Source organism: Leopardus geoffroyi, chromosome A1, assembly GCF_018350155.1.
Source record: "Leopardus geoffroyi isolate Oge1 chromosome A1, O.geoffroyi_Oge1_pat1.0, whole genome shotgun sequence".
In the NCBI taxonomy this organism is placed as follows: Eukaryota; Metazoa; Chordata; class Mammalia; order Carnivora; family Felidae; genus Leopardus; species Leopardus geoffroyi.
The window spans coordinates 88100212-88127217 of record NC_059326.1 but is presented as its reverse complement, the minus strand read 5'-3'; the positions used below and the strand labels follow the sequence as shown (position 1 = coordinate 88127217).

Sequence of the window (27006 nt, the reverse complement as noted above, 5' to 3'; positions counted from 1 at the left end):
GACAGGCCAGCAGAGGGGCAGGAGCCTGGGGACCACTTTGAGGGAGGATGTGCTATGCCTGGAAGTCCCCAGACCCAGCAGGTGGACATGCAGATAGAGGGGCCCATGTGAGAGACCCAGCAGCTGGGGCTCTCAGACACACTGGGTCACTACCCCACAGAGCAGGGAAAGGATGGCAGGGGCAGGGGCATGGAGGGGTGGGCCTGTCCCCCGACAGCTCAAGGGCTCTCCTCACTGCCCCCCAAAGGTCGTGGGTCTTGGGTGAGGAGGGAAGAGTCACCCCAGAAGGAGAAGGGGGTGTGCTCTGCCCTGCCCAGCCCAGCCCAGCCCCACATGACGGACAGCTCACTCCTTCCCCCATCAGGGTCCCCAGTTTCTCAGGTGTCCCCCACCCACCCAACCCAGTTCACACCCACCTTAACCTCAGGCTATGAACTTATTTGGAGGTGGGGTCTTTGCAGCCTTGATTAGCAATCCCAAGACGAGAGCATCCTGCGTAGTCTGGTGGGTCTCACGTCCCACGTCCCATGACAGGTGTCCGAAAGGGAAAGAAGGGAAAGAGACAGAAGTGGAGATTGGGGTGCAGTGCCCAGAAGCCCAGGACTGCCTGGGGCACCAGCACCTGGGAGAGGCAAGAAGGACCCTCCCCAGAGTCTCTGAGGCCCACAGCTTGATCTTCTGACTTCTAGATCTGGGAGACCCCCGTGTGGCCGTTAGCTCCATTGGGAAGTGGGATGGGACCTTGACCAGCCCACTGCTGCAGACTAGGGTCTCGAGGCTCACACGGCCCCCCACCACCACTGAGAGCCAGGCTAGAGGGCATGCTGGGAGTGGAGGCTGAGCTGGAAGGAGCAGGACACAAGCCCGTCAGCAGATCCCTGGGACCTCAGATGGGGCCCCTGCACAGTGTGGCTGGAGCCTCGCCACCATGAACAGGGAGACAGCGCCCCTCCCCTCTGGAGCCAGCTGGGCCGTGCTGAGCCTTCCAGGCCTTCCTGCTCCCTAAAGCCTGTACCTCCTTGGGCCCCCCTCGGGCCCTCCTCCCCAAGGCCCCCCTCAACGCCACAGGCCCTCCTCCCCCTGGGGCTGACACCCAGGCCTTCCTCCTCCAGGCCCTCCTCCCCAGGCCCCCCTGCTCCCCCAGGCCCTCCTCCCTCAAGTTTTCCTCCTCCTCCAGGCCTTCCACCTCCCCCAGGCCCTCCTCCCCCTCAGGCTCACCCCCAGGCCCCCATCCTCTCCCAAACACTCCTCCCCCAGGCCTTCCTCCCCTGACCCTCCTCCCTCAGACCCTCCTCCCCCTCAGGTCTTCCTCCCTCAAGCCCTCCTCCTCCCTCAGACCCTCCTTCTCCCTCAAGTCTTCCTCCTCCCTCAGGCCCTCCTCCCCCCTCAGGTCTTCCTCCCTCAGGCCCTCCTTCTCCCTCAGACCCTCCTCCCCCCTCAGGTCCTCCTCCTCCCTGAGACCCTACTCCTTCCTCAAGTCTTCCTCCATCAAGCCTTCCTCCTCCCTCAGACCCTCCTCCTCCATCAGGCCTTCCTCCTCCCTCAGGTCCTCCTCCCCCCTCAGGTCCTTCTCCTCCCTCAGACCCTCCTCCTCCCTCAGGTCGTCCTCCCTCAGGCCCTCCTCCCCCCTCAGATTCTCCCTCAGGCCCTCCTCCTCCCTCAGATCCTATTCTTCCCTCAGGTCTTCCCCCCTCAGGCCCTCCTCTTCCCTCAGGCCCTCCTCCCCACTCAGGCCCTTCTCTTCCCTCAGGTCCTCCTCCCCACTCAGGCCCTTCTCCTCCCTCAGGTCCTCCTCCCCCCTCAGACCCCCCTCCTCCCCCAGGCCCTCCTCCTCCCCCAGGCCCTCTTCCTCCCTCAGGCCCTCCTCCCTCAGGTCTTTCTCCTCACTCAGGCCCTCCTCCTCCCTCAGATCCTCCTCTCCCCTCAGACCCCCCTCCTCCCTCAGGTCTTCCTCCTCCTTCAGGCCCTCCTCCTCCCTCAGGTCCTCCTGCCTCAGGCCCTCCTCCTCCCTCCGGCCCTCCAGAACCCCTCTGAAGGCAGCAGACTCAGATGGGGCTATAATTTAAAATACATTTATTTAGTGTCCATTTCGTTTCTGTTCTGTTACACAAAGCCGTTAAATAAATACATTCTCCAAGTCACTCGAGTACACACCTACTCACTATACAGATGAGGTAGAGAAATCGATAGGCTCGCACGAGGGTTCTCGTGTGTGAATGCCCCTCTCCCCCCAGCCTACCCGGACCTCCCAAACCGAGCCAGGAGTCCACATGTGTGTGGCTGGCAGGGAGCAGGTGGCCGGGACCCGCCTGGCCCTCAGCATGGCTGAGCCCTGTGGCCCGCCCCCTGCCCCGTCCCAGAGAGGCTGACCCCTGGGCACAGTTTCTTCTAGAGGCTCTCCTGCACGAAGAGCAGCATGCTGACCAGAGGCTCCGTCAGGAGGAGTTCACTTAGCAAGATATTCTGATATATGTTTATATATAAACAGACCAGCCAGCAGACGTTTTCAGTCTGCCTTGTTTAAAAAAATACTTCCCTTTATATTATGACATAGAGCTAAATGTGGTATCTGGTTAACAAAATATCCTTCCTCCGACTTGCTGCCTTTCCAGACCCAGAAGTGACTGAGCTCCAGTCTTGTCACGGGGGTGTGGCTGCACCCACTCTGGGCCCCTGGCCCCCACCCTCTCAGCATGCAGGCATTCACGGGATGTTCTCTGAACCACAGAATAGACTTCACTATTTACACTATAGAACAGGGACCAAGAGACCCACATCAACATAAATAGGTTTTCTTTTAAAAACATAGTCCCCAGGGTTCCTGGAGCCCATGGAACTCCAAGGAACCCCCTCACTCAGTAGTTCCTGTGTCTGCACTGCCACCCAGCTCTGTACCCACCCAGAGCACAGCCACAGAGCCTGAGCAGGGCAGGCCCAGAGCCAAAGGATCTAGGAGCCAAGGCTGCCATTTACACCAACGTGGGAAGGACAGCCTCATGCTGAGGGAAGGCACTGAGCGGAGGCCACGCCCCAGCTGACCACTGACCATGCCAACACAGCCAGAACAGGCACACACACCACAGATACATGTGGCTACACATTCACCCACATGCATGCATGCACATCACACATGCACATGCACATCACACATATAGCACGCATGCGTGGCTACGTGCACATGCTCACACACACACAGCACAGATGCATGTGTCATACAAGCCCCCTGTGCTCACATGCACACTTCTGCAGACACATACATATGCTGACACAGTCTCATGCATGCACACACTTCAGACTTGCTCACGCACGTGCTCACGCATATGCTCACGCATAAACCTGCAAGCGTGTTCACACATGCATGCACATAAATGCACACATACTTCACACACACGTGTGCTCGTGCACACGTATACACACAAAACCAAACACTTATGCAAGCACACTACACATACGTACACTCTTGCACATATGCACGCATGTGCACACACACTCAAACCAAGCCAGGTCAGTGTAGCCCATCCATTTTCCTTCCCTGCAAAGACAACAGAGTGGCCAGAGAGAACAGCCTGCCTTTTGCCAAATCCTAGCCCCAGATTCTCTCCATCCACATGCATCCTCATGTCTGCCTCCTCCCGCAGTAACACAAAGCAAGCTAGGAAATGAACCCTTCAAGGGGCTGGCCCCTCCCCTCTGCTGTGCCCACCCCTGGGGGGAGGGCAGGCCACTGGCTGCCACCCCAGGCCTTAAAACCTACACCAAAGTGGCTGGGGTGCGTGCCAAAGTCTCCCAGAGTGGGGTCCACCCACTTCCCAGGACAGTCTCACTGGGGGCAGCTGGGTATAGGGGCCTGGCTTCCAGAAGCCCTGAGGGCAGTGTCCACACACAACCTGCTTTATTACTTTAAAAACAACAACAGCAACATCCCTCTTGATTTAGTGGTTTCAAACGACAAAGCAGATCAGGCAAAGAGGTTAGGAGGGGGCGTAGAGGGGAGGAACGAAGGGGACCCTCCAGACTGGGCACCACCAAGAGGAGGGGGAGCCACAAGCCTGAGGCAGGGCAGGGATGGAAATAATAATTATTATATATTAGTTAAATAAAAATAATTTAACAGTCACCAACATCACTCCCAAGAGAAGTGCTCCATGTCAGAGGGGACAGCAGTGACCCCCGCGGCTGGGTGGGCCGGGCTGTCTCTCTCCTAGTGGTTTGACTCTCTAAGCCAGTGCTGGAGCAGGACAGCCCACAGGCGGCCACACAGAGACCCTATATGGCCGCGAAGGTGCACCCGGTGCTCCTCAGAGGGAGCCCAGAGCAGGGAAGGGTGCCGCTCGCAGGAACTGGCCTCTCAGGGACGGACACAGCTTGGAAAGCATGGTGCCACGCTCTCAGGTCATGGGGGTGGGGGTGGGGCGCGGACAGAGGGGATGCAGGGGCCAGACCAGGGCCACCTCCCGCCTCTGGGTCTTTGAGAGTACGGACAAAGAGGCAGGGACAGCAAACCCAGCCAATCCCCGGGCTCTCATCACCATGTGCCAAGTGTGCTGGGGGCCCCATCCCAGGGACTCAGCCCTTGCAGTGTAGACCCCTCACACTGGGTGCACGGCCTCTTCCCCCTGCAGCAGCCTGGCCGGCCCCGGGGCTCAGCCCTTGCAGGTGTAGACCTCCTCACGCTGGGTGCACTGCCTGCACTCCACGTAGCAGCACCAGCGCACCTGGCACTGGCAGGGCCGTGTCACCACCCGGCTCTGGGTGTTGTGGCCACGCCCACAGCAGATGCTCTCGCAGTTCTTCTCCCGGTGGCACCTGCGGCCGGCGGTGCCCGGGGAGAAGCGGCTGGCCAAGCAGAAACTGGGCGAGTCGTCCAGGTGCACAAGCTCTGGCGTGCGGGGCAGCGGGTCGCTGCCTCCTGTCCCTGCAGCCCGGCCCCGAGGCGGCGAGATGGCGCCGGCCTCCCCAGTGGCCTCGTTGGTGGTGCTGCCCACCTTGAGTGCTGTCTCGTACTTGTGTTTCAGGCGCTTGCCCACCTCGTGGAAGGGTGCCAGCTGCCGCCAGCACGTCCGCACAGTACAGGAACCCGACACGCCGTGGCACTTGCACGTGGTCTCCACCCCGGCCTTGATTACCTGGTAGGGGAGGGGGCTGAGCATGAGGGCCACACTGAGAGGCTGGGCACAGCCCCTGCAGATGACCCCCAGAGGGGCTCGACCACACAGCTCCCCCGGACCCAAGCCCAGCCTGGGGGACCACCACTACCCATCACCCAGGCTTCCTGGCTCTTGCACCTGTCCCTCCACCTCCGGCCACAGATGTCCCCAGACAGAAGCCCTACATCCAGTACCATGGCCTCCAGAGTGGCCACTGCAGCACCTGTGGCCCCGTGGAGACATTCCCTCCTTGCATCCAGCGCTCCCCTCTGAAGGGACTGAGCAAGCCTCCCCTCTAGCCCTGCTGTCAATGCCCCAACAGGACCCCCCAGTCTGGGCTCAGCAGCCTACTAGCCTACTTCCTGTGAGGAGAAACGAGTTAGCTGGCCCAGTTGGCAGAACTGGCCCCTGAATCTTCCAGGTCAGCCCCAGAGGGGAGGGACGGTACCCCCACTTCCACACACACGCACAGAGCTGCCCTAAGGGGCCTCCTGCCTGACCACCCACACTGGGGTCCCTGGCAGCAGAGAGCGGAGGAGGCCCTCTCTAGTGGGCCCCATCCCAGGATAGGCCTGAACTCCCATGCTGCCCTCAGGGAGGGCTGGCTGGCTTGAGGGGGATTAGGAAATGTGGCTGCCCTCTGGCCCGGCAATAGAAGAGTCACATTTAATGACACTCTGCTGAGAAACCTGGACAAATTTAATTAAAACGCTGCTTACCCAGGCCCGGCAGAGCTAATGGAGCACTTTCCATATTCTGACTTTTCATTAATAGCTTACAAAGGAGAGAATGCAAAAGAAAAGAAATAGCCTCGCCTTGGGGATTTAATCTGCCCGCACCCCTCTGCAGAGGGCAGAAGGAGGGACAAGGGCTCCGAATAAAAAGGGGGAAATTGATTCTTTAATAAGTGCAAGACTCAGAAGTCTGGTTTCTCAATAAAGAGGGGCTCAGATCAGGGCTGGCTCTAATTACCTGGCCCCCTCCCAGGCTGGGGCTCCACATCCTGGGGGCTGCCTGGCGAGCACGCAGAGCCCCTGACCATCCCCAGGCCGGGCAGAGCCTCGGGGGGCCCTTGGTGGTCCTCATTGTGTGAGGACTAAGGGGACGGGGTGCTCTGTCTGCAGTGAAGCTGACAGCACTCATGCCTCCTCCTCTGGTGTAGGCCCAGGAGCTAAGGGGCTACAGGGAGGGTGAAGGATGGCTGGGAGCCAGGTACCCCCAGGTCCAGCCAGCCTGCAGCCAGCAGCCCCCAGAAGGGCCTAGCTAAAGACCTTACAAGTCTGTCCCCCGCCCCCTCCACAACAACCAGTATCTCCGTAAGAAAACGACACGCAAAGGTAAGGAGACTCCAGGGCCCTGGCTGACACCACATGCCGGGAACACAGACCCGGAGGCGGCAATACTACTACACCTCCTCCTAGCCCCAGCCCTGTCCCCCACTTTTGCGGGTCCTGAGCACCAGCGGCTGCTCCCATGCCCCGCCCCCATGCTCCACCCCACGCATATGCTCCACCCCTTGCCCCCACCAAGTCTGTGCCTGGTCCCATGCCCTGCCCATACCTATGCTCCACCCTATACCCCCTCGTCCCGCCCTGTACCCCGCCCATGCCCACACCCTACCCTGAGTCCAGGCCCCTGGCCCCGCCCAGGCCTGTGCCTGGCCCCATGCCCCACCCTCACCCCACCCCATGTCCATGCCCCCCTCGCCCCGCCCATGCTTATGTCTGATTCCCATGCCCCGCCCACACCTATGCCCCTCCCCACATCCATGCCCCGCCCCGCACCCCGCCCATGCCCACTCCCCACCCCGAGTCCTCGCCCCTGGCCCCATGCCCTGCCCCGCGCCCCGCCCCGCTTGCCTTCACACCCACGAGGTTGTTGTGGAAGTCCACGCGGGCTCGCAGGTCCTTGCTTGAGCGGCGGCCCAGGAACTCCTTGACAAACTTGCTGCTGTACTTGAGGTTGTCCCCACAGCCGCCCCACTGCCAGGCCTCCCGGTTCTCCAGGTCGGGGGCCTCATCACACGTGCAGCGCTCCATGCGGCCCGCGCTGCACGCCTTGGCCAGCGCATGCGTCAGGCCGGCCGAGGAGATGGCGTAGAGGAAGGCGGTCTCCTTGAAGCCTGTGGGGGCGCAGGGAGGGCGGATGGGTGAGCAGGCGGGAGCAACCCCCACCTCACTCAGGTGCTGCTGGAGCCCTGAATGCTGACAGCATGCGGGGTCTGCAGTCAGGATCCTTGCGGGTGCGCACCGCAGGTGGCGGGCATCCCTGCCTGGGCCGCCATGTGCCCCCGGGGTACAAGGCGCTCCTATGTGCTCCAGGCACATGATGTGTCGGGGTAGAGAGAATTCCAAGTGCATGGAGATTTAGGCTCTGCCCAGGGATCAGAGACTGCGTCTCCGACCCACCAGATTCTCCCCGGGACTTGGCGAGCCCTGCCCTGCCCCTCAGGTCCTCAGTTTTTAAACAAGGCTGTTGAAAGTCTCAGATCAGAGCGCAAGGAGAGAGGAGAAGGCAGGCTCCCTGTTCGGAGCACCAGCTGGACCTCTGCCCCTCATGCCCAGCCGCTGGGCCTTGGTCATCACCATGTGGCAACAGCCATCAGAGCTGCCTTGCGCCTTGTCAAAGCTGCCCAAATGCGCCCCGTGCTGCCAGCTACTGTTCCCCAGGAGGGGCGGGGCAGGAGGGAGGGGCCTGGCTGTTAGGGCAGTGTGGGGAGGAAGGTGGAGCTACAGGTAGGTGTGGTAGTGGGGGACAAGGGACCGGTCAGGATGTAGGGGTGGATGGAGCGGAGGACGAGCCACACAGAGCAACCCCCCCATCTCTGCACCCTACCCCCAGGTGCCCTGGGACCCAGTGAAGGGACGATGTCCTAGGGGTGCAGACCTGCTCAGAAGGTCCTACCTCTAGTGCACTCACCTCGCTTGAGCAGGCTGGCCCGGTAGCGGCCCTCCAAGGTACAGTTCCAGCGCTCAAACCGGAACTGGTACTGGCATTCAAGTGCGCTCATGCTCACCGCCTCCACCAGTGTCTCGGCCACCCCCGGGTCTCTGCGGCACATGCGCCTTTGCTTGCGTTCCAGCTTCAGCCGGTCGCAGGCCTTGTAGTGTGCCTGGGCGGCGGCCTCCGGCTCCAGGGTCAGCGGGAGAATGGTCAGGGGCTCACTGCCCGTTAGCCTGGGTACAGAAATGCCAGGGTGAGGGCCATGCCCGAGGCGAGAGACAGACAGACAGACACACACACACACACACACACACACACGCACACACACATGCACCTTCAGGCCAGCACAGGGGTGGGCCAAGGGCACAGATGGACAGGGCAGGGAGGGGTACAGGAGCCCAGGCCACAAGGGGACCACATCCGACACTCTGCCCCACCCACTCCTGTGTCTGCTTACCCAGCTGGAGCATGTACTGCTGCTCCAGGACCCCCACCCGCTGCCACCCAAAGCTGCAGTGACTCAACCCCACAATGGCCCTGTGGCCTCTGGGAGAGGGTCCTGGCTCATCCCCTGCTCTCCTGCAGCCTGTACAGATGGCCCTGCAGGTCCCAGTAGGGTCTCCAGGAACTCCTGGGCCACTGAGGAGCTTCCCGGTCGAACCCAGGGGAGGCCCAGAGCCGGCTCCTTATTCCCCTGCAGCTCTGACCCTCTGATCTGAGCCAAGGCCCTGACCTTCAGAGTCAGCCACCTGTTCTCAGGTCCCCCCAACCCCCATTTCAGCTGTTCCACCCAGGGGCCGACTGGTTCTGACCTCCTGCCTGTTCTGTGCTCAGACACATCTCAATGTCCCCACATAGGTGATGCCACATCCGGGCTCTAGGCACACCCAGACCCTCAGCCCTCAGGAAGGAGAGGTGCCCAACTAGACATGGGTGGGGCTCCGGTCCTCTGACATGAGCATCACAAGAAACAAGCCTCTGCACCCCAGTGACCCACAGGAGCCAGGGGCTCCAGTATTCTCAGACACTTACACCCCACATCATGTCCCATCCCTCTTACTGCTGCCCTTCAAAAGCCCCCTCAAGGGCATGGTGGCCACTGGGCTGGCTCCTGGCAGCTTTCTGCAGGGTAAGGTGCTCAGGCAGGTGCTCCTAGAAGCTGGATGGACCCAGCAATGACACGGCAGGTCAGGCTCCTCTGGGACAACCTAGGGTAATGACTTCCAAGGCCCCTCCCTTCCCCTGCCCTGCACACACCCCAGCATGGCCTCTCCTTGGCCCTGCCTGGGCTTGGGGGGCCAGAGTGTGCTGGGGGGGATAGGTATGTACCCTGCCAAGGGCAGAGCCTGTACAGGGCAGAGTTGATCCTTGCCCTAAGGACCCCAGACCCACGTTCCTGACGGAGCAGCACCAGCCTTGCCCTTCCTGGTCAGCTCCCCAAGGGCAGGAGGCCAAGGTGCTGAGACTTGGGAACCAGGCCCAAAGGAGGCCCAGGCAGGAGCCCAGCAAGGCTGCAGGGATGCCAAAGCAGAGGGCATGGGGCATGGAGGGGAGTAGGCAGGCAGGTGGGAGAAAGGAATCCCTGCAAAAGACCCTGGAGGGTAAAGCCATGAAGGACACAGAGCGGGAAGAACCATCCTCTTCACACTCAGGTGCAGTGGGCGCAAGGGGCTGGCCAGCACCCTGGGAGGACACCCCAGGGTGTTCTGGGCTAGCATGACACCAATGGGCTGCTGGGGCTGAGCCCTGAGCTGCAGGAGAGCCGGGCTACAAGTGTCCCAGAAGCCCAGGGTGTCGGTGAGCAGAGCCCAAGGCGTGTTCCCACCAGATTGAATCCATACACATGTTGCACAGCACATGCCTGGGGACACTGAGCCAGGAGGACCAACTGGTGTGCTGTGACCAGTGAGAGTATGGGCTGAAGGAACCCCAAAGGTCCGCAAGGCACAGACAGGCCCCATGTGGGCAGCAAGGCCTCTGGGGAGAAGGCACCTGTGAGCTTCAGCGACCTGCACCCCCAGTTCCCATCCTGGGGTCAGGGCATCCTGCCTCAGAGCATGGGGACATGGCAGGGGTCACTTCGTGCACTTCTAGGCCTCATGCCTGAGCTCAAGCGGCCCTGAGCACAAGGACAGCTGAGCTGGGCCAAGGCAGGCAGGGGCCCGGGGACCCCACACTGCAAAGTGGAAGAGCCACACTCCCCACACAAAGGCAGCTCACACGACGGAGACGTGTCCCCAGACAGGAATGTCAACAGCTGTGCCCATAACGGCGTGCCGCCACACACCGGAAGGGCTGCAGCCTACAACCTGCACAGCCCCCAGACTGGATTCTCCGAGATTAACCCAGCTCTAGGCTGGTGCCAAAATATGCCTGTGTCCAACAGGACCAACCACAGCAAGGCTGGACCAGGGGTACCTGGGGCTGTGCTGGTGACAGCAGCTGTGGGTGTGGGGAGGGGGAGGGATGGCAGGCGAGCCCACCTCCCAGCCTGCCTTGGGGCGTCAGGTCCAGCCTGCATCCTCACCGCACGTGGGGCTGAGGATGGGGTCCCCACACACACCCAGGGCAAGCCTGCGTCCTCACTGCATGTGTGGGGCTGAGGGCAGGGGTCCTTACACACACCTGGGGCAAGCCTACATGCATCCTCAATGCATGTGGGGGCTGAGTGCGGGGGTCCCCACAAACACCTGGGGCCTGCCTGAGTCCTCACTGCATGTGGGGGCTGAGGACAGGGTCCCCACACACACCCGGGGCCAGCCTGCGTCTTCACTGCACACGGGGCTGAGGGCGGGGGTCCACACACACACCCGGGGCCAGTCTGTGTCCTCACTGCACGTGGGAGCTGAGGGCAGGGGTCCCCACATACACATCTGGGGCCAGGCTGCGTCCTCACTGCACATGGGGGGGTTGAGGGAGGGGGTCCCCACACGTACCCAGGGCCAGTCTGTGTCCTCACTGAGGCTGGCCTCTGCCCCAGGTCTCCTTAACTATTGGGGTACACTCTGCTTGAGGCCAGCCTGAGGCTGCAGCGGCAGGGGACAGACCCTCACTGAGGTGCCAGCAGGCAGACGGTACACGGGGTGCAGAGAACAGGGTGGGCATCAGTGAGCATGGACACCCAGGACAGAAACCCAAACACGGAGAGGAACCCTCAGAAGTGCCAGACAAAAGGCAAGAGGGTCATAAAACACTCTTGGAACACGGAAGGCTCTTTTCCATGTGACCCAGAATCCAGAGGCCCAGAAAAAACAGTTAAGTGTGAGAGGGTCTACCGTGCACAGCAGCAGAGTCCCGCATCAGGGGAGATCCTGCGAGCTGGATCCCAGACCAAGAGCCAACTGCCTTTCTGTGTGGAGGCGTGGGTGTGGACAGACCCCTTTCCTGCAGATCAGCAACCAAAGGAACCAGCTGCACATGGCCATGGGATGTGGCCACACAGTTCCAGGGTGGAGCGCATCTGTGAGAACTTGTACGTGGCTCCGCCCCACTCAGAAACACAGAGTAAAACCGCCCTGGTGTTATTTTCCAGTCATCAAAGGAGCACAGGTGAGGACTGTTGTGGACACGGGGAAGAGGTCTTCCCCCCGTGGCTGGATTTCTGAACTCACATGTCTATGAAATTCACCCCATTCTCTTTCCAAAGGTGTCTCGCTCACACGCTGCCCCAACACCCACTGTTGCATGAAAAGACCAGGGCCGGCTGAACAATGGGCTGCCCATGCCATGGAGTCTGCAGGCATCAGCAAGCCACAGCCCACAGCCCGTGCCCCCAGAGGGCCTGCACCCATGGGGAGCCCAGAGCAAGGAGCCCGGGGACACATGCAGCTCACTCCTCTCTCCACAGCCCAAGAGCTTGGCACACATGCAAGGGACAACGTGTGGGCTATTCAAGACCACACGACTCCACACACAACCGTCAGCCCTATGTGCTGGCCTCTTCCCACACACCCGTCTCTGGAGCCTGTACCTTCCAGGCCACAGAGCACTCCAGGCCCCGGCCCCACTGCCCACCCCACAACAGTGTACCTGCCTCCAGGCTCAATGCAGCTGCCCCCTGCCAGCAGGCATCCAGCCTGGCAGAGGCGGCCGTGGAGGAGGTGAGGCTGGGCAGGCTGTCTGTAGGCAAGTGGCCTCCTGGGCAGGCAAGCAGCACCCCATCCCCGTCCTATCGGGCAAGCTCCTTCCAGTGCTGGGCTATCTCCCACCAGGAAATAAATCCTAAGGAGGTCTAAATGTCAGCACGGCACTTGGTGACATTCAGGCATTTTCAAAGACATGATAACGCATGGAAATGTTTCGCAGCCTCACACTGAGATCCCCCAAGTCCCTCCTGCCGAGTCAGAGGGGACCACGCTCCGATCCCCACGGTGACCTCGTCAGGCACTTTTTAGTGTCCTCCCAGACACTAACCCTCTTTACTGCACAACTTTCTTCTGTGTGTGCCATTTCTCCTATCTCATTTTGCAGGCCTGCCCCTCCTGTAATGTCCTGAACACCGTCTCCTAAACGCAGGCACACCAGTGCTCTGTCCAAGCTGGGCAGGGCCAGCGGCCTTCTGCAGGCTCCTTGTTCTGGGCTCTGCCCTGGCCGGTGGTCATTGGGCTGGCGTTTTACTGGGACTGTGTCGGGAGCTCCTTCCAGCAGGTCCAGCAGGCATGTGCTGGCTCTGTGTTTGCACGGGACACTTGAGAACCCACTCAGCAAGGCTGACGCGTGAGATGGGCTTGCTGGGGCACCCACAGCCTCTCCCTGCTGCTGCAGTCCAGGGGCCTACAGGTACTCCCGCCGAGGTCAGCCCTGTGCTGGCCAGTCCTGGATTCCAACAGAGGCACGACTGATCCGACGTCCAACTGGCCTTCGGTGCACAAGCCATGTGCGCTGATTCATCTCTGATGGTTTTCACCTCTGTGTATGGTCGTGTGGTCTGCAGAGAGACGAGGCTGCTGGCTTTCTTTTTCTATCCTCAGCCATCCTTCCTGCCTTCCAGCCACGGCGCAGAATCTGCCAACTGCCGTGCAGGGCCCAGAGCCCCCCCCCCACCCCAGCTCCGTGGCCACCCACCAGCATAGAGCCATTCAGGGCACCTGTGTGCAGGTTTGGCCCCAAGGTGAGAGAGACCCACGGGCACCAGTGCCAGGAAGCAGGGACCCTCCCCACCACTCACCCCATCTACATGCCCAAATTCACATCTCTGCCACCTCAGTGCCAGGAAGTGCGGACCCTCCCCCCACTCACCCTGTCTACACACCCAAACTTGCATCTCTACCACCCAGACCTGGCTCTCCGGAGACGCGGACACCCTACAGGTGGTTAGAGCATCAGAGGCCAAAGCCGGGGAACCTACCTGTCTGTGGAGCCAGCACTCTATTGCGGCAGCACAGAAACGCTCCCTTCCCACCCAAGGGTCTGTGAGGACAGCGGGCCTCCCCGTCTGTGTCCTGGTTCTCAGAAGGAAGCCCTGGCCATTTCCGTGACCAGCATGGCAAGTTCGTCGGGTATCCCCTGGGCGCCCAGCTCAGATTAAAGAAGACCCCTCGGCCGTTCATTTGCTACAAGCTGCTCAAAACTCATAAACGGATGTCAAGTGTCCTCAAATGTGGTCCCTGCATCTGTTGGCATGTGATTTTTCTGCTAAAACAGGAATGCCACTAACTAGATTTTCCAATGCTGGCCGTGCAGCGCGCCTCGGATGAAAGGGGTTTTGTCCTTCCTCTGTGTTGTGAGCTGTACCTTAAGGATGTCAGGTCTAGGCTGTTTGCATCTGTGTTTGTAATCTTCTCTTCCATGCTCTTCCCACTGGGTCTCAGTGCCTTAGCAAAGCGCTCACTGTCTCAGTTTCCCAGAAGATGAGTCAGATCAAAATCACATCTTCTTAACTGTTTGGTAGGACTGGCCTTTTCTGGATGAAAAGATCTCCCTGCTGATCCAATTACTTTTCTTTTTTTTTCCTCTCCTCTTTTCCAAACAGTTTTATTGAGATACAACTCGCATACCACAAAATTCACCCATTTAAGTCCACAATTCAGTGTTTTGCTGCATTTTCACAGATGAGTGCAAACACGGCCAGTCGATTTCAGGGCATTTCATTGACTCAGAGACAAACCTATTCTTCTGCACCTGGCCACCACTAATGTACTTTGTGTCTGTGGATCAGCCTGTCCTGGACGTTTCAGACAAATACGGTAGGTGGCCTTTGGTGACAGGGCTCCTGTGCTGACAGCATGTCCATGTTGCTGTGTGTCACCATATGGACAGACCGCATTGTGCTCACCTGTCCTTGGGCGGTGGACTTGAGTCATCCACCCTTTCGCCATCATGCTCAAGCCACCGCTGCCCCTCCCGTGCACGTCTGTGCTTGGACGCTGGTGTCCACCAAGGAGCAGAAGTGCTAGTCACCATTGTTGAGGGAACTGTCAGATCGTGACCGCTAACCCGCTTCCCTACTCACAACAGACTCAGTATTTCTCTGTCTCGAGTCTGTTTCTGTTACTCCTCTGGTTTTCTGCGTTGCCTCAGAATTTGCAGCCTGGTTGGCAAGAAAGCGCTCAGCATCCCCTACTCTTGTCTGCAGAATCTGTAGCGATTTCCCAGCAGCAAATCCCAGAGAGGGACCCTTCATCTCTAATGCACAGTTGGTACTTTGTTGGTTTTCGCACGGCTTCTGTTTTCTTCCTTCTGCCATGTTTGGCTTTAGCTTACTGTTCTTTTCCTCAAATCTGTGACCAACCGCTGCTGACCACATCCAGGCTTCTCTCCACTTCTGCACCTCCTGCTTCAGAATCAGGTCACCATGCAGACAGAGCCTGGGTCACAGCCCAAAGACCGTGTACAGCCCTAATCACAGCTCCAGTCATAGGCCAGGTCACCATGTAGAGCCTGGGTCATAGACCAGGTCACTGTGCAGAGCCTGGGTCACAGCCTGGAGACTATGCAGAGGCTGGGTCACAGCCAGGTCACTGTGCAGAGCCTGGATCACAGCCCAAAACACCATGCAGACCCTGGGTCACAGCCTGGAGACTATGCAGAGCCTGAGTCACAGCCCAGATCAATGTGCAGAGCCTGGAACACAGCCCAGATCACCATGCATACCCTGGTCACATCCTGGAAACTATGCAGAGCCTGGATCACAGTCAGGTCACTGTGCAGAACCTGGATCACAGCCCAGATCACTATGCAGACCCTGGGTCACAGCCTGAGACTATGCAGAGCCTGGGTCACAGCCCAGGTCATGGTGCATCAGCCTGGATCACAGCCTGGAGACTATGTGGAGCCTGGGTCACAGCCAAGGCCACTAGGCAGATCCTGAGCCACAGCCTAGAGACTATGCAGAGCCTGGATCACAGCCCTGGTCACTGTGCAGACCCTGGGTCACAGCCTGGAGACTATGCAGAGCCTGGATCACAACCCAGGTCACCATGCAGAGCCTGGGTCACAGTGAAACTCCCTCAAGGTCCACTGAGGTGGTGTGTTCTCTCCTGACCTCCTACGTTCTCTATGCTTACATCCTGTCCTGTCACAGAGCCAGTGATCAGACCAAGGCCCTGGCTAGGACCCTGGTCTCCTCAGCCACACGGCTGGTATTTCCTCCACAGGTCTGCCCCATTTCACTTTGTCTCCTCTTCTGCCTCCTTTCCAGTTACTCCTTGATAACCCATCTCCCCCTGGTGATTTGAACCTTCATGTTGCATTGCCGCTATTTCACAGCCACCCTCACAACTGCACACGTCTGTGGCTTAGTCACATCCAGTGGTGGGCAATACCAGGCCTGAGGACACAAGCCTGTGAACCCCACTCCCAAATTACAGGCCGTCGTGTATTTTAGTTCCACTGTGAGGACCCAACAGGATGCTGGACACTCCTCGGCTCCTGGACAGTGGCCTTCTGAGCATCTTGCAGCTTGTCTGTAAAGGTCTGTATTTCACTTCCCTAGGCAAGTCCCCAGCCTGCCATGCACTGTGTGCGTTTCTGCTCTGAGGTTCACCACCAGGCTGACCAGCCTCCCACAGTATCTGCATCTGCTGGCCCAGGCTGCTTTTATGGTTCCTTGTCTTGGGTGTTTTATGCTTCTAGTTCATGTTCTGGAAGCATTTTTGTTTTCTCTGTTTAGGACGACTCGGGGCCTCCTGAATCCTGCACGTGACCCTGACAAATTCTGAGACTTGGAAAATGCTCCGCCATTCTCTGCAAACAGGACCCCTGGCCACCCAGTCCCTGAATCCGGCCTCTGGCCTCTGGTTCTCCGCATTTCTGCCAACACAGGCCACACTACACATGAGTCTCCTGCCCCATCATCTGCCTTACTGGCTCTCTTCAGCTATTTCAAATCCGCTTTCAACGACGTACACCTTCCCCCCAGTCCCATTTGGTTTCTCCAAACCTGCTGGGTCAGTTTTTGCGGTTTCTTACTCCTTGTGGATACTCCAAGGTTATCTCCTCCCTGGAAGCATGCTGAGAGCTCCCATTCGGCCTGTGACACTCCACTCTGGGTCCGTTGCCAGAGCTGGGGAGGCCCACAGAGAAAGACACCTCCACACATGCCTGCCCCGCTACCCCTAGCCTGTGCTGCTCACCGTACATGACAGAGGGCACATGTCCCCAAGTTCACATCCGCTGGGACCTTGACATGTGCTTTTTTTGGAATAAGCGCCTTAGTAGATGTGACGAAGGTTAGGGTCTCGAGACAAGGCCTCCCTACGCTGGGTTTTGTGCTGTTGAGGGCCCCTCCTCCTGATCAGCCTGCAGTGACACCAAGGAGACCCCACCCTAGTCCCAGCAGGCCTGGAAAGAACCCAGGACAGGCACAGCCAAGTCTAGGAGCCTGTCCCCTTCCGAGGAGGGGCCTGAGACTGGCATGCTGGCAGCCTGGGGATGGGGCCACCCCTCTGAGCACCTAGCTGGTCACACACTCCCAAACCTACCCCCTCGGGCAGTCAGGGGGCAGGGCGGCACTGCCAGCAAGGAATGGGGGATGTCCCTGTCCTCAGCAGGAGCCGGCAGCTGGCCGGTCCCCAGAGTGCTTGCTTCCTCCAGCTCTGAGGCCAGGCGGATTCCAATGGCCCTTCCTCCTGCCAGCAGGCCCGGCCACCCCAAGGGCCACCCTGCCCACAAACCCAGCTCCCAGGGCTGGGCGGAGGGAGAAGAGGCCGGAGTTCCAGAAGCCACAGCGCGCTGCCAAGGAACCTCAGCCCCACCAGACAGCGTTTAATTTCTGTGCGAATCGAATTCAAAACAAATTCCAATGCGGAGAAACTGGTTCTGAGATTAACCCTCCATCCTCCCGGGGCCTGCAGCCTGACTCGGCCCTGCGTGGGGGATGTGGGGGTGCATTGGGGTGGGTGCAGACACCAACAGAGCCGGGGGCTCCCTGCAGCCTGACTCAGCCCTGCGCAGGGGACATGGGGACATGGTGGGGTGGGTGCAGACACCACCAGAGCCAGGGGGCTCCCTGCAGCTTGACTTGGCCATCTGATGCCCAGGCCCACCAAGGAGGAGGCAGGGGCCACAGGCCATGGTAACCAGAGCAGGAGCGTGGCGAGCACCCTTGTGTTTGTGACAGCTGTCACCTCTATGAGAGCTGCCGACACTCTACTTCCCCACATTCCAGGGCACCCCCTCTCCACTCCCTTTTCAACAGGCTGTGTACACACAGGGGTGGTGAGAATGCATAGTGGATGCTCCCAGCCCAGGGGGACACAGGACTCAGCAAACTCCACTGCACAAGGCCTGGGGTCCCCAAGCCCAACAGAAATGTCCCTGTCCACCCTCAGCAACCGCCAGGACGAGCAGAGCCCCTGGGACCCCAGGCCCTGAAGGCCACCAGTCAGCTGGCCTCTTTGGCCGCCGGCCAGCAGGGCAGGCTATGGGCACCCAGGAGAGCGACTGAGGCCGTCCAGGACCCAAGTCACAGGCAGGCGAGGGGAGACGAGGGAGCAGCCAGGCTGTGCCATGGCCCTGGGCCTCCCAGATAGCTAGAGTCCGAAGGAGCTCACAAGCAGGGCCGGGCAGGACGTGGGGCAGGCCCCTGGCGCCCACCTTCCTGCCTGGAGCTGGCCTCCTGCATGCCCAGCACAGCCGGGGACACGGGGAGGGCCCCGAGGCGGCTGCGGCGGCTCTGTCTGTCCATGAGGGAGCCGGCTCTGACGTGCTCTGGTCTGGGAGCCCCTGGCAGCCTCTCTCCCGGGCCAGACCACTTCCCTGGCCGCGTCTACCTCAGGTATCGCTAAGAAAAACAAACGCAGCTTGAGGCTTGCCGTTTTCCATTCCCTCGTCCGGCCGCCAGTCTCGAGGTGCACGGCCTGCCAGCTGGGCGGCTGGGTTTCCTCCTGCGGCCAGAGGCGCCAGGCCAGCCAGGAACCGCGCTGGGAGGGGCAGGGGAGGACGGCAGGCCGGGCCCGCGGGTCACAGAGCCGGGCGGCCAGCACGCCACCCAGGTCGGCGCTGCCCTCCTGTGGAGGCCCCCGCACGGCCACCTGCCGCCTGCTAGCCCACGGAGGCCCCTTAACGATGAGCCACCCCGCAATCCGCCCCGGCCTCAGGCCCCCAGCTTCCCCACCCATACCAGGGGGTGCTCCCAGCCCTCCAGCCACACCCCTGCCCTGGGAGCTCCAGAGGCACCCCCTGCCCCTCAGCACACAGCCCACTGAACGGCCATCAGACAGGTCTCAGGCTGAGCCCACCATTCCTGTAGCTGGGGACGTCAGGGCCAGCGGGGGCGGGGAGGGGGACTGGGAAGCCTGATGCAGCAGCCCCTCAGACCCCAGGCCAGGCTTCTGAGTGCAGAGCAAGGGAGCAGAGCCTCGGACGCACCTGCCCGGTGCACTTTGGAGCACTCGGGGCTCCCTAGAGGCACTGCAGGTACAGAGGGGCCCCGCTAGGCCATGCTGGTTTCCTGACACAGACCCCAAGCAGGGCAGAGGCCCACAGCCCTGCTCGCCACCCTCCAGAGGCATACTTGCCAGCAGGGGCCTGGCCTCGCCCACCTCCCAGACAACTGTGCTTCCACTGATACCCCTCTGGGCCTGCCGAGCTGGGACAGGCACTGCCCACCAGGACAATACACAAAGGGGCCAGTGCCCCTCCAGGCCTGGATTAAGAGGGCCGGGTGCTGGCCCTGCTGACTGGTGTCATTTTTCTGCAACCAGGAAAACCAAGCCAGGACCCTTATCAGCTCATCGCTCGTCCTGCGTCCACGTCCCATAGCCCCCCGGGAGAAATTGTGTGTGTGCATTCTTTTCCAGGAGAAAAGCTACCCACACACTTTTGCTATTGTCCTGGACATGGTGGGGCCCCCAGGGACAGGCTGCGGGTGGTGCCCTGGGCCAGGGCCACCCTGGAAGCCCCGGCAGGGTCCCACCAGTGCCCTCATCTGCAGAGTTGGGTCCCGGCCACAGTGGAGAGGATGGGGGCGAGATTAGGCCAGCTGTCCCCCCGTCCAGACGGCCGCCGGCTGTGGCAGGACATCTGCTCCCACAGCTGAGGGGGGCCAGGTGGCAGTGGCTTCCTCCTCACCTCAGGCTTCACCACGAGGCCTCAGGAGGCCCCCAGCCCAGAGGCCTGGGCTGGGCTGGCACTTAGCACCTGCTTCTACTGGTCTCTGTGCTGGGGGGCCGCGGGCCCCACAGAGGAGACTGGTCAGGATGGCAGGGAGGAGGGACAGAGTCTGGAGAGCAGAGATGCAGGGGCGTATCCCTACCCTTGTCCACCTGCCTCCCCACACCTGCCCCAACCCCTCCACACAGTGCCCTCCAGTCTGTCCAGCCCACCCCACGTGCCCCCTTGCCCACAGGGCCACTTCCAAGGGGCCGCACAGTCTCCCTGCTGGCCACTCGGCTGCCTAGACACTGCGGAGAAGGCCTGGGCCTGCCCTCCTGCTCAGCTCTGACTGCAGAGCTGAGCCCATTCCATGGCCTCCCTTCCAAAGGCTGGAGCTGGGGCCTTGCAGGGCTACTGTGGGCACGTCCGTCCTGAGGTGGGTCTGTGGACACCATGGGCCCAGCCTGCTTCTCATTCAGCTCTAGCTCCACACCCCTGGCCCCCAGCCAGGGAAACACAGGGGACACCTCCCTCTCTGCCAGCCCCACCCCGGCCCCCCTGGGCTCTGGGTCACCCTGGCCTCACCATGAGAGGCTGACTCCCCCCACAGGCGAGCCTGAGCCCCCACCCCCAACACACAGCCTTCTGGGAGCCCTTCCTCTGAGCAGCCAATAGGCACAGAGCCACACAGAACCCCCAGCTGGGCTCCAGGCTCATACAGAGGGGCACCGCCACCTCCTGACACTGACCTTGCACACACAGTCAGCCACTCCCACCATGACAACAGCCCCGAAGGCAGGGCAGGCTCCCATACAAGTCCCCAGAACCCCTGACCAGGCCCGTAGACAAGCCTCTAGTAAACAGAGGACCACCTTCACCACACAGTCATGCTGGGGGGTGGGGGGGGGGGAGACCCATTGTGAAGGCCCAGGCACAGCTGAGAGACAGCGTGCCGGCTCACACTCCATGTTCTCCTCCATCTAGGAATAAACCTCTACATATATAAAGAGCTCTGACAAATCAACAACAAAGACCCACAACCCAGCCAAGAGCTGGGCGAAGAAACTGAGTGGACATTTCTCCAACGAAAACATAATGGATGACTAACATGCCCGTGAAGGATGCTCAATGTCGCCCATCATCAGAGAAATGCAAGTCAGAGCACAGTGAGATACCACTCCACACCCACTGGGATGGCTAGAAGAAAAGGCAGAGCTGATCAACACACTGGAAATAACAAGAACCAGCAAGGATGTGGAGACACTGGACATTTCTGTATTGCTGGCGGGAGGGTAGCATGGTGATTACCATACGATCTAGCAATTCCACCTCTCAGTATACATACCCGGGGAACTGAAAACCCACATCCACAGAAGAACTTGTACACTGATGCCCACGGCGGCATCACAAGAGCCAAATGGTGGAAGCCAGCCAGGTGTCGGTCAGCAGGGGAGTGCACGTAACAAACTGCTGTGCATCCACACAATCGAACACAACATGGTCACTGAGGGAATGAAGCACGGATGCATGCCACAACGTGGATGAGTCTTGAAAACGCTATGCTCAGTGAAATAAGCCAGACACCAAGGCCACGTGCTGTATGATTCCACTTATGTAAAACGTCCAGAGCAGGCAAATCCACAGAGACAGAAAGTGGATTAGCAGTTGCCAGGGGCTGGGGTTGGAGCAGGGGGAGGCAGGATATGAGGTTTCTGGGGTGATGGAACGCTCTGGAATTAGATAGTGGTGCTGGCTGCACAGCCTTGTAGATGTACCAGAAACCACTGCACCGCAGGCTCCAACAGGGTGACTCTATGGGATAGGAGTTCCATTTCAATCACGGAAAGGCAGTGGGCCCTAAACGCCCTCAGGCCCCATTCACTGCAGCCCAGAGCACCTTAGCTGCCTTTGACATTGCCTCGAGCACCCCACGCACCAATGCCTGGCCTGGCTGGGGGAGCCTCCTCCATACAGGCCTCCAGGCTGCCTGGACCAGACAGACCTCCCAGCAGGGCCCTGCTCCCTGCTCCCTCCCCCAAGCCAGCCTGCAAGTGTCACCCACAGAATGCAGATTGCTGGGGCCAACCCCAAGAAAGGGCCTCAGGGCCCATGACAGCCCTTCGTAGCTCTCTGAAGATGACCCACATGGGAAGCCTGAGGCCTCCACTCCCCCAGCAGCCCCCGGATGTAAGTCTACGGGCGGCCACAAGGGCTTCTGCTGGAGCTGGCTTGGCACATGCAGGATCTCTAAGAAAAGGGCAGCGAGAGGTACCAGGGAGCCCAGGCCCGGCTCTGCTGGACCCAGCCCCTGGCTCCATGCTTGGGGGAGCACCAGGGCTCCTCGCCCTGGGTTTGGGGGCATCCCTTCCTGAACAGATTTTCAGCACACACAGATCACTCCTCGACTCCATGTTCTCACCTATAACACCAGAAGCAGGGGCAGGCAAAGCTTTCAGCCCACCCAGGTCCACAGGGCATGGGGGGGTAAGGGTCTGAGTTTGTTTCCCAAACTCGCCAGGAGACCTCAGGCCAGCCCTTTTCTGCTGGGAGCCAGGCCCCCCTCCTTCCAGAAGGGCATCAGGCCAAGCCGTCTAGGCCCCTGGAGAACCAGATGGAAACGCCACCTGCTAATCACACCGCCAAGAAGCAGGGCCAGGCCACTGAGGAAGAGGGAAGAGCCCCTTCCCCGAGGCCAGGCAGCGGCCCAGAGGGTCCTGCCTAGTGGCTAGAGGCTGGGAGGGCAACGGGAACAGGCCGGGTTAGGTTGCAGCCTCAGGGAGGGGGCAGGGAGGGCTCCCACCGCCCACGTGACACCCCACCACCCTCCCCCCCCAACCCCAGGCCAGCCTCTCTCGGTTTCTGGCCTGTAACAGGAGCTGCCCTGCCTGCCTGTGAGCCTCCGTGCCAGGCAGAGTTCTCCGAGAGGGGGAAGGGAGAAAGAGGACCTGAATCCCAGCTCCTTCCTCCTGCTCACTCTGCACACCAGGCTGGGAGGGAAGCCCCCAGCCCCAGCCCCAGGTCTGCCCCAGCCCCAAACCCAGTCCAGCCTCAGCCCCAGTCCAGCCTCAGCCCCTGTCCCAGTCCCAGCCCCAGCCCTGACCCAGCCCCTGTCCCAGCCTCAGCCCCAGCCTCAGTCCAGCCCCAGTCCCTGTCCCAGTCCAGCCTCAGACCCAGTCCAGCCCCAGCCTCAGACCAAGCACTGACACTGACCCCACCCCAGCCCCAGCCCCAGCCTATCCAGCTCCAGCCCCAGCCCAGCCCCTGCCCCAAGCCAGCCCCAGCTCAGTCTATCCCCAGCCCCAGGCCTGCCCCAGCCACTGCCCCAGTCAAGCCTCAGCCCCAGTCCAGCCCCAGCCCCTGTCCCAGTCCAGCCTCAGATCCAGTCCAGTCCCAGCCCCAGCCCTGACCCATCCCCAGCCCCTGTCCCAGCCCCAGTCCCAGCCTCAGTCCCAGCCCCAGTCCCAGTCCAGCCCCAGCCCCAGCCTCAGACCCAGCACTGACCCTGCCCCAGCCCCAGCCCCAGTCTATCCCCAGCCCCAGCCCTGCCCCAGCTCCAGCTCCAACCCTAGCCGCAGCCCCAGGCCCTGCCTCAGCCTTGCCCTGCCCACCTCAGGCTATCTCCTTCCCCTGGCACTTCAGCCCCTGCCACTTTCCTGGGCCGGGAGAAAGGGCCCCAGACCCAGGCCCAGCCAGTCACTGCTGACCAGAAAGGCTGGGCCTTCATGCACAGACTGGTCCAGAGTGTGTCTTTCCCCCTCCTCTCTTCCCAGGTCTGGCCCCACCTTGGGAATCAACCCCTGAGGTGCTTGCTGGGAAAAGACCCATAAAGTCTACTCTGCTCTGCCCATCCTGCTGGCACCCAGCAGACCCCACCCCAGGACCTCTGTCCGTCAAACAGAACCCAGCTCTCCTGCCTGGTACGGTGGTGGCAGGGCCCCCAGCAGAGCCAGCTGTCCCCTGGCCATACATCTGCCTGGTACACTCTGCACAGGACAGCCTTTGGGGCCAACGTGCTGGACAAGAGGGCTGGTCAGGGGAGTTCACAGGGGCACCAGGCCCTCTCCCGCAGGCCTGTGAACTAAACAGCAGAGCTCAACAACTTCCCCAGAGGTAAAAAGTCTGGAGGCTGCCCGTGGTAAGGGTGGAGGGCTTCCAGCCAGGACCCGAGACCCCCACCTCCCCTCTGTGGCTCTGACCTCCCCAGGAGGAGCAGGGCTGCCAACAGGGAGCCGCTGGGAGCAGACAAGCCCAGGGTGTGTCTGAAGCCTGGTGAGCAGACCCGAGGCTGGGCCGGGAGAGTGGGGAGGCACAGCTGGCTAACAGGCCTCCGTGACTCACCGTGGACCTGCGGCCAGACGGCCATCCTCTGACCCTCCCTCTGCCCGCGAGGGCGAGGCAAAGCCTGCACAGATGGCGTGCAGGGGCGTGCCAGCCTCTGCACAGCCGAGGCCCCAGCCAGGAGAGGGCTGCCGGGTGGGGTCTCCAGGGGAAGTAGACACGGAGCTGACCCTGGAAGACGACCCAGGAGAAAGGAACAGAAGGAGAAGGGGGGAAAGAAAAACACAAAGGGAAAGTTTCCCATGAAAATATTTTATTTTCTTTGAGAACAGGATACACCTGCAGGGCTCCTAGCCCAGTGGCCTCTCCCCGCCCTGACGGTGCCACATTTCTGGACCAACGGGGCCCTCTGCCGGCCAGCCGCCGCGCGACGGCGTCCGGGCCCGGGGCGAGGGAACAGGTGACGGGCGGAGGGCGGCGACCAGAAGCAGCCACGGGGCGCCCAGGGCAGGGGCCAAAGCGAGAGGGTGGGCCGCGCGGCTCCAGGGGCGGTGCCTGGGCAGCAGGAGAGGAGTCCAGAGACCCCGCGGGGGTGCTGGCGCCGTGCCACCCCCGGACCTCCGGGTGCCCATCTGCGTGGCGCAGCGAGGGAGGGTCCCCAAAGGTCTCTGGGCTGGACATCCCAGATCTGGGGGACAGGGGCGAGGAAGTACAGGGCAGGAGCGAACGGCCGGGAGCGACGCGCAGGAAACACGCACATTGCTACTACGGAGACGCGCTCCGGGAGGCGACCCCTGAGACGGCGGGGGTGGGGGGGGGGCGGCGTTCACGGCCCCGGCCGGGCCCTGTGCACCGGTCGGGTCCCACAGACGCGCTCCCGCGGGGCCGGGGCCCGAGCGGCCGTAAGAAGCAAAGCGCAAGAAAAATAAATGCCTCCAGCTTGGAGTTATTTTTTTTTTTTTTTTCCTCCTTTGGGGCTCGGTGCAAGGAACATCTGGATTTTGTACGTATTTTTTTTTGTTGTTGTTAAATTAACTTCTCGAGGAGAGAAAGGAGGGGGGAAGCTGCAAGGCGGGTGGGTGGGTAGGGGCCGGGGGAGGCTCCAGCCGTTCCGCCAGAACTCGGCGGCCTAACAGGGAGCCAGGACCAGCTTGGGTCCCCCAACTCCGGGGAGCCCCGCACACGGGCGCGTCGCGGCCACGACGGCTCCGGGGTCACGGGGGACCGCGGCCCCGCCGCCAGCCCGTCGTCGGGTGCGCCGGCCCCTCTCCCCACGCCGCGCCGCCAGGACGCAAACAAACAGCGCCCGGCAACCCGCCGGCCCCCAGCCAGCCGGCTGGGGCCCGCGCACCTGGGCCGCCCGCCCCGCGCCCCGTCCCCGCGCCGCCCGCACCTACCCGAAGTAGGCGGCCGAGGGGCGCAGCGCGGCGAGCAGCAGCGTCAGCGCGAAGGCCGCGGCCAGCCAGCGCGCCAGCAGGGGCCCATCCAGCATCTTGCCGCGCCTCGGCGGCTGACCATCGCGCTCCCAGCCCCGCGCAGGGCGCCCCGCGGCCGCCGCCCTCTTATAGCGCCCGGAGCGCCGGGCCGGGGGCGGGGCGCCGGCCAGCTGGGCCTGGCCCGCCCGCACCCAAGGAGGGGTCACGCCGGCGCCGGGGGCGGGCCGAAACCCGAGCCGAGCGCACCGCCCCGCCGCGCCGCCGCCCGGCCCCTCGGGTGTCGGGGCGCGCCCCGCGCGTGGAGGCGGAGCGCGTGGGGGGCGGGAGGAGTGGGGAGCGGGCGAGGGGGGGCCGGGGCGGAGCGTTGGCTCCGAGCCGCGGCGGCCGGGGCAGGGTGGGGGCGCGTAGAGGGCCTGGGCGGGGCCGAGGCGGAGCGCCGGCTCTGGCTTCGAGCGGCCCGCCGGGTTGGGCTGACCCGGAGCGGCCATGGGGGCGGGGCCGGGGGGCGCGTGGAGGGCCCGGGGGCGGAGCTCCGGGCCCGGACGCGAAGCTCGGGGCCCGGACGCGCAGGGGTGGGGCCTAGCGGACTCGAGGTTGGCCCTGGGCTGAAGCGCGCGCGCCCGCTCCCCTGGGAGTTTGCGTGGACCCGGAGACCCGGCAGCAGGCGGGTCTTCGCTCTTCGCGAAGCCGGATCCCTCGGGAAGCAAGCAACCTGGCCACCGGAGGGCACGGGCCGGGTCGCTCAAGCTTTGGGGACCTCTGTCTCCCCATCCTTAAACCGAGGGAGCTGAGCAAAGGCTGAGGTCACTGACGGCTTGGATGCCCGGGCACCTGCCCCTTCTCTGCGCCTCTGTCCAGCGGGGCCTGGGAGGAAGGGAAACCGGGGCACTAAAGGGGCAGCAGGGGACACGATAGAGCCACTGCTGAAGCAAGACGGGTGTCAGAGAACCCAGAATCCGGACAGATATACAAATTACCGGACACAAGACTGGGTTCCAGGAGAACCCTTGGACGCCGGCCGGGCCAAGGGTGCTCCGTGTCCGTAGCCACACACACCCGGGAAGAGAGCACAGCTCTGCCGCCCAGGCCGCGGTGCAGGTGTCCCAAAAGGCCAGCCTCCAGATAATTTAAAGACGCTGCTGCGAGGGGAGAACTGGGGGAGCTGCTTCTGTGCACAGGGACCCTGGATCTGAGGGGTCTCAGAGCCCCCAGGGCTCTGTTCAGGGGCCCTGTATCCGGGGGATCCGAGCGCCTTCAGAGGTTAGGCTGGTGGGTTCTAACAATCCACCATTCTGTGCTCAGAGACAAAGCAGGGGGGTGGGGAATGCACCTGACAGTGGCCCCTGGGGGCAGGTGAGCATGCCCCCTCTTGCCTGCGGAGACCCTGTAGGTGGGGCCTGAACAAGTCACTTTCTCTCAGGGCCTCAGCTGCCCCATCTGAGACCCATGAGACTCTGGGGAGCCGTGGCTTTGTCTAAGCTGTGATGTCATGTTTCGGAGGCCCCCACCCATGGTTAGCCCTCTCCGTGGGTGTGACTGGCCTCACGTCATTAACCCCTCCTGTGGGAGGGGGCGCTCTCCTGCCCTCATGTGTTCACACCCACCTCACCACCAGGGCTGGCTCTGCAAAGAGAACGCTGAGGGACCAGCCCAAGGCCACCCAGGCT

At 61.8% G+C, this 27006-nt stretch overlaps 1 protein-coding gene across 2 annotated transcripts; it reads right to left on the bottom strand.

Annotated features, from left to right (window-relative positions):
• Positions 1 to 2056: 2056 nt before the first annotated feature.
• WNT9A (Wnt family member 9A) lies at positions 2057 to 25504 on the bottom strand. Of its 2 annotated transcripts, none has more exons than XM_045483774.1 (4): positions 25301 to 25504; positions 8067 to 8323; positions 7019 to 7269; positions 2057 to 5126 (listed from the first exon to the last, which is right to left on the bottom strand). In XM_045483774.1, the coding sequence occupies exons 1-4, from the start codon at positions 25393 to 25395 to the stop codon at positions 4644 to 4646; spliced, it is 1086 nt and encodes a 361-aa protein (XP_045339730.1). In that variant the 5' UTR covers positions 25396 to 25504; the 3' UTR covers positions 2057 to 4643. The 2 variants fall into 2 exon arrangements, with proteins under 2 accessions (XP_045339730.1, XP_045339720.1); XM_045483764.1 differs by having other exon boundaries at positions 7007 to 7269; positions 25301 to 25502.
• Between the last annotated feature and the right edge of the window lie 1502 nt (positions 25505 to 27006).